Genomic DNA, 15,000 nt, shown 5'->3' with positions numbered 1-15,000 from the left:
GGCACTTAACACCTGGCTCCAAACAGCTGCTTCACACAGGAAGAGGATAGATGTGTTTATGTACTTAGTCATTCAATATTCTCAGTATAAAGCCTTCCTGTAGTGTGACTAACTGACTGGAGTCGTGTTCTATTCAAACTGGGCAGTAGGAGAACCTGGAGTGGTGGTGTTCTATTGAAACTGGGCAGTAGGAGAACCTGGAGTGGTGTTGTTCTATTGAAACTGGGCAGTAGGAGAACCTGGAGTGGTGTTGTTCTATTGAAACTGGGCAGTAGGAGAACCTGGAGTGGTGTTGTTCTATTGAAACTGGGCAGTAGGATAACCTGGAGTAGTGGTGTTCTATTGAAACTGGGCAGTAGGAGAACCTGGAGTGGTGTTGTTCTATTGAAACTGGGCAGTAGGAGAACCTGGAGTAGTGGTGTTCTATTGAAACTGGGCAGTAGGAGAACCTGGAGTGGTGTTGTTCTATTGAAACTGGGCAGTAGGAGAACCTGGAGTGGTGTTGTGTTCTATTAAAACTGGGCAGTAGGAGAACCTGGAGTGGTGTTGTTCTATTGAAACTGGGCAGTAGGAGAACCTGGAGTGGTGTTGTGTTCTATTGAAACTGGGCAGTAGGAGAACCTGGAGTGGTGTTGTGTTCTATTGAAACTGGGCAGTAGGAGAACCTGGAGTGGTGTTGTGTTCTATTGAAACTGGGCAGTAGGAGAACCTGGAGCGGTGTTGTGTTTTATTGAAACTGGGCAGTAGGAGAACCTAAAGCTATGTTTTGTGTTGTGGTTCTGTTGTTCCACAGGTTCTGGAGTTCCTGTGTAGTCCAGACGACGACACCAGACACACAGAGAGACAACAGGTAGACCACTCTGTCACTATAAGGTTCAGGACTAAAGTCGTGCCCTATTTACTTTTTCTAAGCGTAGCCTGTGGATTGGTCAGGTCATGTGATCCAGTAGAGGCTGTGATTGGTTCCCAGGTGCTGTTGGAACTGCTGCAGGTGGGAGGTGTGATACAGTTTGATGAGGGACGACTACTGGGACTGGCTGAGAAGGCAGAGTTGTGAGTTATCCTCTATTATCCTCTCTCTCTCTCTCTCTCTCTCTCTCTCTCTCTGTCTCTCTGTCTCTCTGTCTCTCTGTCTCTCTGTCTCTCTGTCTCTCTCTGTCTCTCTCTGTCTCTCTCTGTCTCTCTCTCTCTCTCTCTCTATGAATATACTTGTATATAATATATACTATGTTCAACCACTATTAACTCCTCCCCCTCTCTCTCCCTCCTCCTCTCTCCCTCCCCCTCTCTCCCTCCCCCTCTCTCCCTCACCCTCTCTCCCTCCCCCTCTCTCTCCCTCCCCCTCTCTCCCTCCCCCTCTCTCTCTCCCTCCCCCTATCTCTCTCCCTCTCCTCTCTCTCTCCCTCTCCTCTCTCTCCCCCTCTCTCTCTCCCTCCTCCTCTCTCCCTCTCTCCCTGCCCCTCTCCCCCCTCCTCTCTCCCTGCCCCTCTATCTCCCTCCCCCTCTCTCTCCCTCCCCCTCTCTCTCCCTCCCCCTCTCTCTCCCTCCCTCCCTCCCCCCCCCCCTCTCTCTCTCTCTCTCTCTCTCTCTCTCTCTCTCTCTCTCTCTCTATGAATATACTTGTATATAATATATACTATGTTCAACCACTATTAACTCCTCCCCCTCTCTCTCCCTCCCCCTCTCTCCCTCCCCCTCTCTCCCTCCCCCTCTCTCCCTCCCCCTCTCTCTCCCTCCCCCTCTCTCTCCCTCCTCCTCTCTCCCTCCCCCTCTCTCCCTCCCCCTTTCTCTCTCCCTCCTCCTCTCTCTCTCCCTGCCCCTCTCTCTCTCCCTGCCCCTCTCTCTCCCTCCCCCTCTCTCTCCCCCTCCCTCTCTCTCTCCCTCTCTCTCTCCCCCCCCCCCTCTCTCCCTCCCTCCCTCCCCCCCCCCCTCTCTCTCTCTCTCTCTCTCTCTCTCTCTCTCTCTCTCTCTCTCTCTCTCTCTATGAATATACTTGTATATAATATATACTATGTTCAACCACTATTAACTCCTCCCCCTCTCTCTCCCTCCCCCTCTCTCCCTCCCCCTCTCTCCCTCCCCCTCTCTCCCTCCCCCTCTCTCCCTCCCCCTCTCTCTCCCTCCCCCTCTCTCTCCCTCCTCCTCTCTCCCTCCCCCTCTCTCCCTCCCCCTTTCTCTCTCCCTCCTCCTCTCTCTCTCCCTGCCCCTCTCTCTCTCCCTGCCCCTCTCTCTCCCTCCCCCTCTCTCTCCCCCTCCCTCTCTCTCTCCCTCTCTCTCTCCCCCCCCCCCTCTCTCTCCCTCCCCCTCTCTCTCTCCCTCCCCCTCTCTCTCTCCCTCCCCCTCTCTCTCCCTCCCCCTCTCTCTCCCTCCCCCTCTCTCGCTCCCCCCCCCCCCTCTCTCCTCCTCTCAGCTACCAGATCTGTGAGTTTCTGTATGAGCAGAATCATCTGTATGATAAGATTCTGGACTGCTACCTCAGAGACCCTCTGAGAAAGGTAGTGTGCAGTGTGTACCACCCAGTAGACAGCAGGTTCTGACCCTTGTATGGATAAAGTTCACACTGGTCTTATTGACATGTCAACAGGAAGAGATCTTTAACTACATCCACAACCTGCTGTCCATGCCTGGCTACAGCTCAGAGGAGAAACACTGTGTCTGGGAGAAGGCCCTGCTGCACATTGCGGAGCTGGTGACCCTTGACCCTGCCAAGTCAGCTGACCTGGTGGCCATGCATTTCGCTGAGGAAGTACGACCCATCATCACCAGACTACAGGTCAGCCGACACGGCCCTCTAGTTTGTTCTTCACTGGTTGACCTTTTCTTGTGGCAACAGGTCACAAATCTTGCTGCTGTGATGTCACACTGTGGTATTTCACCCAGTAGATATGGGAGTTGGATTTGTTTTCTAATTCTTTGTGGATCTGTGTAATCTGAGCGAAATATGTGTCTCTAATATGGTCATAGATTTGGCAGGAGGTTAGGAAGTGCAGCTCAGTTTCCACCTCATGTTGTGGGCAGTGTTGCACCTGCAGTGGTTCGCCCTTTAAAAGTTACAGCGTACTGCGGGCTGCATGGTGCCACTGTTACTATTAATGCTAGTTAGTGATAGTTTGACCACCGGAGGGCGTGTTTGAGAAGCATTTGATAGCCTTCAATAGTGGCTGTACTCGAGAAATTAAAAGCTTTTTTTTTGTAAGAACACAGTATATGGGACTGATTTTAAGAAATGTTGCTTAATTAATTTGATTAATATTATGGTGTTTCTATTCCAAGGAAAACAACTAAAAAACCCTCAGGGTTTATGTTAGGATGGAACGTAAAATATGACGCTGTACAACGTGATGGTCGTGAGTACAGTACTGGGCTATTGAACTAGAGAATCCCTGTGTCGTGCGGACCGGGGTTCAATTCCCCGACGGGGAGGAAGGAGTAGGATGTCCTTGTAAGTAAGACTTTGACTTGCCTAATAAAGGTTACACTAAGAGCATAACATGTCTACACTCTAACTGTATAATTGTAGTCTAACCAATACTCCAATGGAGATTCAGTCAAAATATAGATCTGATTAGATTTATCAGGACCAGTCCCCATGCTTGTCTCAGAGCAGCTCTAAACGGCTGAAATGGTTGTCTTCAAATCCTCTTGTTTCTAACCTCAATATGCTCTTTAAATAAATAAGACCGACACGGCACATTACTCAACACGAGTGAGACTCATGTCGCCTAAAATACGACGTAACTTTCCGCCAATAATTGCATTTAGAGGATTGGAGGATATTTCTGTAATTCAGTGATATTTATTCCCGTAGTGATTCGTCATGGATCCATAACTAAATAAACATTGGCATTTTGAAACAGTATTTTTATCATTTTTATTAATGAAAGCATAAAGATGCCATTATTAGTTCTGTTTTAGTTTGAAGGTGCAGACTGGCGCTAAGAACAGAACAGCGGGAACCTTTCCCTCGTCAGCACCATTATTAGTGCAATGCCCTTCGTGTTGCCAGTGTAGCGGGGGGGTCCACCCCCCTCCCCCTTCCTCCTCCTCCCTTCCCCATAGGCCTGGTCAGTCTTCTGTGCGTGGCTCTGCAGCCCATCCCGTGCCCCCTGCCCTCTTGCCTTGAACCTCGTGAGCTTTCAGTAAATACAGCTGGAGAACTGCAAGGTAATCTCATTGTGTTCCACTCGGGAGCCATGACCAATATGACCAATATGACCCATATGACCCATATGACCAATATGACCAATATGACCAATATGACCCATATGACCCATATGACCAATATGACCAATATGACCAATATGACCCATATGACCCATATGACCAATATGACCCATATGACCCATATGACCAATATGACCAATATGACCAATATGACCCATATGACCCATATGACCAATATGACCAATATGACCAATATGACCCATATGACCCATATGACCAATATGACCCATATGACCCATATGACCAATATGACCAATATGACCCATATGACCAATATGACCAATATGACCCATATGACCCATATGACCAATATGACCAATATGACCCATATGACCCATATGACCAATATGACCAATATGACCAATATGACCCATATGACCCATATGACCCATATGACCCATATGACCAATATGACCAATATGACCAATATGACCCATATGACCCATATGACCAATATGACCAATATGACCAATATGACCAATATGACCAATATGACCCATATGACCCATATGACCCATATGACCCATATGACCCATATGACCCATATGACCCATATGACCCATATGACCAATATGACCAATATGACCAATATATATTGTTCTGCTAATAACAGGGTTCATATTATATCTGAGAGAATATCCAACAGGCTTTTATATCATTCTAAATTAATAATAATAATAATAATCATCGCTTTGTATAAAAAATAATATTTTGGAGATTATTTCATTTTCAAATAACGTAAAATGAGCGAGGGATAAAGTCCAGGGTATTGAACCAGCATCTGTAGCAACACAGTTTACACTGCTATGCAGTGTCTCAGACCGCTGTGCCACTCAGGCACTGTACAATGTGACCGGTCTGGAGTGGCTCCTACACTACTACAGTCTGAGCTAAATCATCCTAACAAAATAAAAGAATAAAAACCTTAGTGGAACAACAGTTTTAGTGAGTCATACTGAAGTCGTACACAATTATCAGTTTCTATGTAGGTTTATGTCGCCCATTCATTGTCAGTTAGGGACACAGTAGGACTCAGCAGCATAATCGGTGCTCTAACGCCCCCTTGTGGTGGTCTGGAGAAATTAAGTGGTGACGCAGGGTACTGTACTAAACATTACCTCTAAGTCCCTCAGCATAATCACACAACTTTTAGTGGCGCAACCACTGTAGCCTGTCTTCTCTTGAGAGCCAGGTCTTCCTACGGCGGCCTTTCTCAATAGCAAGGCTCTGCTCACTGAGCTTGTACATAGTCAAAGCTTTAAGTTTGGGTCAGTCTTTTTGTTTTCTCATGATTTGGTTGGGTCTCTGTCTTTCTCTCTCTACCTCTTTCTCTCCATATCTCTCCCTCTCTCTCTTTCGGTCTCTGTCAGTCTGTGTCTCGCTCTCTCTTTGTCTCTGTCTCTCTCTCTCTCTATATCTCTGTCTCTCTCTTTCTCTCTTCCGACAAACACACACAGAGTCCCGCCACTGTCTGAATCAGTCTTATCTGCAGCATGTAATTGCCTGGCTGTTATCGCCGTAGGAACGGGAGATAAGTGCTAATTGAAAATCTGGATTAGCAATGAGTGGCTTACTTTCCAAGAGAACACTGCTGTGCGTGTGTGTGTGTGTGTGTGTTCATTTCATGTCTCTGATTCTGTTGTGTAGAGAGTGAAGGGCGTTTCCAGGAAAATCTGACAATGGAAGAAAAGAAACACCTTTGTGAGGCTCCAAACTGCAGACACAGGTGTAGGTGTATCTAATGGGTTGCTGTAAAAGGTGTTGTTATGGACCATGTAGGGCTCCAAACTGCAGACACAGGTGTAGGTGTATCTAATGGGTTGCTGTAAAAGGTGTTGTTATGGACCATGTAGGGCTCCAAACTGCACACACAGGTGTAGGTGTATCTAATGGGTTGCTGTAAAAGGTGTTGTTATGGACCATGTAGGGCTCCAAACTGCAGACACAGGTGTAGGTGTATCTAATGGGTTGCTGTAAAAGGTGTTGTTATGGACCATGTAGGGCTCCAAACTGCAGACACAGGTGTAGGTGTATCTAATGGGTTGCTGTAAAAGGTGTTGTTATGGACCATGTCAATAAGGCTGCCAACATTTCACTTCATAAGAATCACAATCATCTCTGGCATTTAGCATTTTATCCAAAGTGACTTACAGGCATGAACTCTTGTTCTCTCACTCTGTCTCTCACTCTGTCTCTCACTCTGTCTCTCACTCTGTCTCTCACTCTGTCTCTCACTCTGTCTCTCACTCTGTCTCTCACTCTGTCTCTCACTCTGTCTCTCACTCTGTCTCTCACTCTGTCTCTCTCAATTCAATTTAAATTCAAATGGCTTTATTGACATGGGCAACATACACTACCATTCAACAGTTTGGGGTCACTTAGAAATGTCCTTGTTTATGAAAGAAAAGCACATTTTTTGGTCGATTTAAAAAAAACATCAAATTGATCAGAAGTGTAGACATTGTTAATGTTGTAAATGACTATTGTAACTGGAAATGGCAGATTTTTTAAATGGAATATCTACATATCAGCAATCAGAATATCCAATCAGAATATCCATTATCAGCAACCATCACTCCTGTGTTCCAATGCCAAGTTGTGTTAGCGAAGCCAAGTTTATAATTTTAAAATGCTAATTGATCATTAGAAATCCCTTTTGCAATTATGTTAGCACAGCTGAAATCAGTTGTGCCGATTTAAAGATGGAATAAAACTGGCCTTTAGACTAGTTGAATATCTGGAGCATCAGCATTTGTGGGTTTGATTACAGGCTCAAAAGGGTCAGAAACAAAGAACTTTCTTCTGAAACTCGTCAGTCTATTCTTGTTCTGAGAAATGAAGGCTATTCCATGTGAGAAATTGGCAAGAAACTGAAGATCTCGTACAACGCTGTGCACTACTCCCTTCACAGAACAGCGCAAACTGTCTCTAACCAGAATAGAAGGAGGAGTGGAGGCCCCGGTGCACAACTGAGCAAGAGGACAAGTACATTTGTGTCTAGTTGTAGAAACAGACAAGTCCTCAACTGGCATCTTCATTAAACAATACCCGCAAAACACCAGTCTCTACATCAACAGTGAAGAGGTGCCTCTGGGATGCTGGCCTTCTAGGCAGAGTTGCAAAGAAAAAGCCATATCTCAGACTGGCCAATAAAAAGGAAAGATTAAGATGGGCAAAAGAACACAGACACTGGACAGAGGAACTCTGCCTAGAAGACCAGCATCCCAGAGTCGCCTCTTCACTGTTAATGTTGAGAGTGAGTACTATTTAATGAAGCTGCCATTGGAGGACTTAAGAGGTGTCTGTTTCTCAAACTAGACACACTAATGTACTTGTCCTCTTCTTCAGTTGTGCACCCCACTCCTCTTTTTATTCTGGTTAGAGACCGTTTGCTCTGTCTTTTAAAATTATAAACTTGGATTAGCTAACACAACGTGCCATTGGATCACAGGAGTGATGGTAGCTGATAGTGGGCCTCTGTAGCCTATGTAGATATTCCATTAATTATCAGCCGTTTCCACCTACAATAATCATTTACAACATTAACAATGTCTACACTGTATTTCTGATCAATTTGATATTATTTTAATGGACAAAAAATGTGCTTTTCTTTCAAAAACGAGGACATTTCTACGTGACCCCAGACGTTTGAACGGTAGTATATGTTTACATTGCTAAAGCAAGTGAAATAGATAACAAACAAAAGTGATTTTATTTTAATTAACAGTAAACATTGCACTCACTAAAGAATAAAGACCTTTCAAATGTCATATTATATATATATATATATATATATATATATATATATATATATACAGTGTTGTAACGATGTGCAAATAGTTCAAAGTACAAAGGGAAAATAAATCAACATAAATATGGGTTGTATTTACAATGGTGTTTGTTCTTCACTGGTTGATCTTTTCTCGTGGCAACAGGTCACATCTTGCTGCTGTGATGTCACACTGTGGTATTTCACCCAATAGATATGGGAGCTTATCAAGACCCTCCTTGATTGGTGACAGAAGCACCAGATCATCAACAAACAGTAGACATTTGACTTCAGATTCTAGTAGGGTGAGGCCGGGTGCTGCAGACTGTTCTAGCGCCCTAGCCAATTCGTTGATGTATTTGTTTAAGCTGCATCCCTGTCCCACCCCACAGCCTTGTGGAAAGAAATGTGTGTTGTTTTTTTTAACCAATTTTAACCGCACACTTGTTGTTTGTAATGTCGTATGTTTTTCCCCCAAAACCACTTTCCATCAATTTGTATAGCAGACCCTCATGCCAAATTGAGCCAAAAGCTTTCTTGAAATCAACAAAGCATGAAAAGACTTTGCCTTTGTTTTGGTTTGTTTGTTTGTCAATCCGGGTGTGCACCGTCTGTTGTACGGTAATTAGATAAGAAGCCAATTTGACATTTGCTCAGTACATTGTTTTCACTGAGGAAATGTACGAGTCTGCTGTTAATGATAATGCAGGGGATTTTCCCAAGGTTGCTGTTGATGCATATCCCACGGTAGTTGTTGGGGTCAAATTTGTCTCCACTTCTGTGGATCAGGATGATCAGTCCTTGGTTCCAGATATTGGAGAATATGCCAGAGCTAAAGGATGATGTATAAGTGTATAGAGAGTATAAGTATAGCCAATTGTAAATTTGGGTCTGTATATGTTATAATTTCATTGAGGATACCATCAACACCACAGGCCTTTTTGGGTTGGAGGGTTTGTATTGTGTCCATTAGTTCATTCAATGTAATTGGAGAATCCAGTGGGTTCTGGTAGTCTTTAATAGTTGATTCTAAGATTTGTATTTGATCATGTATATGTTATTGCTGTTTGTTCTTTGTCATAGAGCCAAAAAGATTGGAGAAGTAGTTTATCCATACATCTCCGGTTTGGATAGATAACTCTTTTTGTTGTTGTTTGTTTTGAGTTTTCAGTGGTTAGATTCTATGGATTCTTCAATTACATTGAGCTGATTTCTGACGGGCTGAAGTTCCTTCTTTTTCCCATTGGGTATTTCTGTATTATTTTAGTGATTCACTGTAGTGAAGGCCTAGGCTCAGGTTTTCTGGGTCTCTATGTTTTTGGTTGGACTGGTTTCTCAATTTCTTTCTTAGATTTTTGCATTCTTCATCAAACCATTTGTCATTGCTGTTCATTTTCTTCGGTTGTCTGCTTGACATTGATAGATTTTGATAGGGAAGCTGAGAGGTCAAATATACTGATTAGATTAGATAGGGAAGCTGAGAGGTCAAATATACTGATTAGATTAGATAGGGAAGCTGAGAGGTCAAATATACTGATTAGATTAGATAGGGAAGCTGAGAGGTCAAATATACTGATTAGATTAGATAGGGAAGCTGAGAGGTCAAATATACTGATTAGATTAGATAGGGAAGCTGAGAGGTCAAATATACTGATTAGATTAGATAGGGAAGCTGAGAGGTCAAATATACTGATTAGATTAGATAGGGAAGCTGAGAGGTCAAATATACTGATTAGATTAGATAGGGAAGCTGAGAGGTCAAATATACTGTTTAGATTAGATAGGGAAGCTGAGAGGTCAAATATACTGATTAGATTAGATAGGGAAGCTGAGAGGTCAAATATACTGTTTAGATTAGATAGGGAAGCTGAGAGGTCAAATATACTGATTAGATTAGATAGGGAAGCTGAGAGGTCAAATATACTGTTTAGATTAGATAGGGAAGCTGAGAGGTCAAATATACTGATTAGATTAGATAGGGAAGCTGAGAGGTCAAATATACTGATTAGATTAGATAGGGAAGCTGAGAGGTCAAATATACTGATTAGATTAGATAGGGAAGCTGAGAGGTCAAATATACTGATTAGATTAGATAGGGAAGCTGAGAGGTCAAATATACTGATTAGATTAGATAGGGAAGCTGAGAGGTCAAATATACTGATTAGATTAGATAGGGAAGCTGAGAGGTCAAATATACTGATTAGATTAGATAGGGAAGCTGAGAGGTCAAATATACTGTTTAGATTAGATAGGGAAGCTGAGAGGTCAAATATACTGTTTAGATTAGATAGGGAAGCTGAGAGGTCAAATATACTGTTTAGATTAGATAGGGAAGCTGAGAGGTCAAATATACTGTTTAGATTAGATAGGGAAGCTGAGAGGTCAAATATACTGTTTAGATTAGATAGGGAAGCTGAGAGGTCAAATATACTGTTTAGATTAGATAGGGAAGCTGAGAGGTCAAATATACTGTTTAGATTAGATAGGGAAGCTGAGAGGTCAAATATACTGTTTAGATTAGATAGGGAAGCTGAGAGGTCAAATATACTGTTTAGATTAGATAGGGAAGCTGAGAGGTCAAATATACTGTTTAGATTAGATAGGGAAGCTGAGAGGTCAAATATACTGTTTAGATTAGATAGGGAAGCTGAGAGGTCAAATATACTGTTTAGGTTAGATAGGGAAGCTGAGAGGTCAAATATACTGATTAGATTAGATAGGGAAGCTGAGAGGTCAAATATACTGATTAGATTAGATAGGGAAGCTGAGAGGTCAAATATACTGTTAAGATTTTCTACTGCCAAGTTTACACCTTCACTATTACAGTGGAACGTTTTACCCAGGAAATTGTCTAGGAGGGATTGAATTTGTTGTTGCCTAATTGTTTTTTGGTAGATTTCCAAACTGCATTCCTTCCAACTAGAGCATTTCTTAATGTTACTCAGTTCCTTTGGCTTTGATGCCTCATGATTGAGTATTGCTCTGTTCAAGTAGACTGTGATTTTGCTGTGGTCTGATGATAGAGTTGTCAGTGGGCTGACTGTGAACGCTCTGAGAGACTCTGGGTTGAGGTCAGTCATAAAGTAGTCTACAGTACTACTGCCAAGAGATGAGCTGTAGATGTTCCTGCCGTAAGAGTCTCCTTGAAGTCTCCCCTTGACTCTGAACAGAACCAGCGTACGACAAAGCTGCAGGAGTTGTGACCCGTTTTCTTGGGTTGTTTCGTCTTAGTTGTGTATCTCTACTCTGTCAATTTCAATGCAAAGCTTTATTGACATGTTAACATTGCTAAAGCAAGTAAAATAGATAATAAACAAAAGTGAAATAAACAATCAGAAATTAACACGCTATCTCTACGTCTCTCTCTCTCTCTCTCTCTCTCTCTCTCTCTCTCTCTCTCTCTCTCTCTCTCTCTCTCTCCTGCTATCTCTACGTCTCTCTCTCTCTCTCTCTCTCTCTCTCTCTCTCTCCTGCTATCTCTACGTATCTCTCACTCTCTCTCTCTCTCTCTCTCTCTCTCCTGCTATCTCTACCCCTCTCTCTCTCTCCTGCTATCCCTCCCTCTCTCTCTCTCCTGCTATCTCTACCTCTCTCTCCTGCTATCTCTACCTCTCTCTCCTGCTATCTCTACCTCTCTCTACCTCTCTCTCCTGCTATCTCTACCTCTCTCTCTCTCTCTCCTGCTATCTCTACCTCTCTCTCTCCTGCTATCTCTACCCCTCTCTCTCTCTCCTGCTATCTCTACCTCTCTCTCCTGCTATCTCTACCTCTCTCTCTCTCCTGCTATCTCTACCTCTCTCTCTCTCCTGCTATCTCTACCTCTCTCTCTCTCACTCCTGCTATCTCTACCTCTCTCTCTCACTCCTGCTATCTCTACCTATCTCTCTCTTTCTCTCTCCTGCTATCTCTACCTCTCTCATTCTCTCTCATTCTCTCTCTCCTGCCATCTCTCTCTCTCGCTCTCTCGCTCTAGGATGATCACCTAGTGTTCCAGTTCCTGAGGTGTCTTTTGGACCAGAGGTAAGATCCTTGGTTACTTTGTTGGAGCACGGAAGAATGGAACAGAGTTTTCTCTGTGGTGTGGGTGGGTGGATGGATTCGGGTGAGCGGAAGACATCAATATCCTAGTTGTTGTGCTCTCTGGTCTGTTTAATGAACACAACATTATTATATTATTAGAGACTCACAACCGTCTGTTTCCCAGTGCTACCTCCATGGAAGGCCCTCATCCCCAGGCTCTCCTAAGACTGAGCCCCGACTTGCATGAGCTCCACATCGGCTTGTTGTGCCGCTTCACTCCCCGGCAGCTCACTGACTTCCTCAAGGCCTCTCAGGACTACAGACTAGAGGAGGCCGTCCAGGTAACATCCCTACACTATAGTATAGCAGTGTGTCTGTACCTCTCAGGACTACAGACTAGAGGAGGCCGTCCAGGTAACATCCGTACACTATAGTATAGCAGTGTGTCTGTACCTCTCAGGACCACAGACTAGAGGAGGCCGTCCAGGTAACATCCCTACACTATAGTGTAGCAGTGTGTCTGTGTGTATGTACCTCTCAGGACTACAGACTAGAGGAGGCCGTCCAGGTAACATCCCTACACTATAGTGTAGCAGTGTGTCTGTACCTCTCAGGACTACAGACTAGAGGAGGCCGTCCAGGTAACATCCCTACACTATAGTGTAGCAGTGTGTCTGTGTATATGTACCTCTCAGGACTACAGACTAGAGGAGGCCGTCCAGGTAACATCCCTACACTATAGTGTAGCAGTGTGTATGTGTGTATGTACCTCTCGGGACCACAGACTAGAGGAGGCCGTCCAGGTAACATCCCTACACTATAGTATAGCAGTGTGTCTGTACCTCTCAGGACTACAGACTAGAGGAGGCCGTCCAGGTAACATCCCTACACTATAGTATTGCAGTGTGTATGTACCTCTCGGGACCACAGACTAGAGGAGGCCGTCCAGGTAACATCCCTACACTATAGTATAGCAGTGTGTCTGTACCTCTCAGGACTACAGACTAGAGGAGGCCGTCCAGGTAACATCCCTACACTATAGTATAGCAGTGTGTCTGTGTGTATGTACCTCTCAGGACTACAGACTAGAGGAGGCCGTCCAGGTAACATCCCTACACTATAGTATAGCAGTGTGTCTGTGTGTATGTACCTCTCAGGACTACAGACTAGAGGAGGCCGTCCAGGTAACATCCCTACACTATAGTATAGCAGTGTGTCTGTACCTCTCAGGACCACAGACTAGAGGAGGCCGTCCAGGTAACATCCCTACACTATAGTATAGCAGTGTGTCTGTGTGTCTGTACCTCTCAGGACTACAGACTAGAGGAGGCCGTCCAGGTAACATCCCTACACTATAGTATAGCAGTGTGTCTGTACCTCTCAGGACTACAGACTAGAGGAGGCCGTCCAGGTAACATCCCTACACTATAGTATAGCAGTGTGTCTGTACCTCTCAGGACTACAGACTAGAGGAGGCCGTCCAGGTAACATCCCTACACTATAGTATAGCAGTGTGTCTGTACCTCTCAGGACTACAGACTAGAGGAGGCCGTCCAGGTAACATCCCTACACTATAGTATAGCAGTGTGTCTGTACCTCTCAGGACTACAGACTAGAGGAGGCCGTCCAGGTAACATCCCTACACTATAGTATAGCAGTGTGTCTGTACCTCTCAGGACTACAGACTAGAGGAGGCCGTCCAGGTAACATCCCTACACTATAGTATAGCAGTGTGTCTGTGTATATGTACCTCTCAGGACTACAGAATAGAGGAGGCCGTCCAGGTAACATCCCTACACTATAGTATAGCAGTGTGTCTGTACCTCTCAGGACCACAGACTAGAGGAGGCCGTCCAGGTAACATCCGTACACTATAGTATAGCAGTGTGTCTGTACCTCTCAGGACTACAGACTAGAGGAGGCCGTCCAGGTAACATCCCTACACTATAGTATAGCAGTGTGTCTGTGTGTATGTACCTCTCAGGACTACAGACTAGAGGAGGCCGTCCAGGTAACATCCCTACACTATAGTATAGCAGTGTGTCTGTGTGTCTGTACCTCTCAGGACCACAGACTAGAGGAGGCCGTCCAGGTAACATCCCTACACTATAGTATAGCAGTGTGTATGTACCTCTCAGGACTACAGACTAGAGGAGGCCGTCCAGGTAACATCCCTACACTATAGTATAGCAGTGTGTCTGTACCTCTCAGGACTACAGACTAGAGGAGGCCGTCCAGGTAACATCCCTACACTATAGTATAGCAGTGTGTCTGTGTGTATGTACCTCTCAGGACTACAGACTAGAGGAGGCCGTCCAGGTAACATCCCTACACTATAGTATAGCAGTGTGTCTGTACCTCTCAGGACTACAGACTAGAGGAGGCCGTCCAGGTAACATCCCTACACTATAGTATAGCAGTGTGTCTGTACCTCTCAGGACCACAGACTAGAGGAGGCCGTCCAGGTAACATCCCTACACTATAGTATAGCAGTGTGTCTGTGTGTCTGTACCTCTCAGGACTACAGACTAGAGGAGGCCGTCCAGGTAACATCCCTACACTATAGTATATCAGTGTGTCTGTGTGTATGTACCTCTCAGGACTACAGACTAGAGGAGGCCGTCCAGGTAACATCCCTACACTATAGTATAGCAGTGTGTCTGTGTGTCTGTACCTCTCAGGACTACAGACTAGAGGAGGCCGTCCAGGTAACATCCCTACACTATAGTATAGCAGTGTGTATGTACCTCTCAGGACTACAGACTAGAGGAGGCCGTCCAGGTAACATCCCTACACTATAGTATAGCAGTGTGTCTGTACCTCTCAGGACTACAGACTAGAGGAGGCCGTCCAGGTAACATCCCTACACTATAGTATAGCAGTGTGTCTGTGTGTCTGTACCTCTCAGGACTACAGAATAGAGGAGGCCGTCCAGGTAACATCCCTACACTATAGTGTAGCAGTGTGTCTGTGTGTATGTACCTCTC

The 15,000-nt window shown here is 44.7% G+C and overlaps 1 protein-coding gene across 4 annotated transcripts in view; it reads left to right on the top strand.

Moving 5' to 3' along the window:
- LOC139402502 (VPS8 subunit of CORVET complex) overlaps positions 1–15,000 on the top strand; it is a gene marked incomplete at its 5' end in the record, with an annotated part of 111,893 nt that overhangs the window by 42,074 nt on the left and 54,819 nt on the right. For all 4 annotated transcript variants that reach the window (XM_071146487.1, XM_071146489.1, XM_071146488.1 and 1 more), the window contains 6 exon segments: positions 794–850; positions 971–1,053; positions 2,411–2,495; positions 2,585–2,773; positions 11,967–12,013; positions 12,198–12,354. In XM_071146487.1, the coding sequence (XP_071002588.1) occupies positions 794–850; positions 971–1,053; positions 2,411–2,495; positions 2,585–2,773; positions 11,967–12,013; positions 12,198–12,354 (618 nt within the window).

This window comes from Oncorhynchus clarkii, unplaced genomic scaffold, assembly GCF_045791955.1.
Source record: "Oncorhynchus clarkii lewisi isolate Uvic-CL-2024 unplaced genomic scaffold, UVic_Ocla_1.0 unplaced_contig_8902_pilon_pilon, whole genome shotgun sequence".
Lineage (NCBI taxonomy): Eukaryota > Metazoa > Chordata > Actinopteri > Salmoniformes > Salmonidae > Oncorhynchus > Oncorhynchus clarkii.
This window is presented reverse-complemented; position numbering and strand designations above follow the sequence as displayed.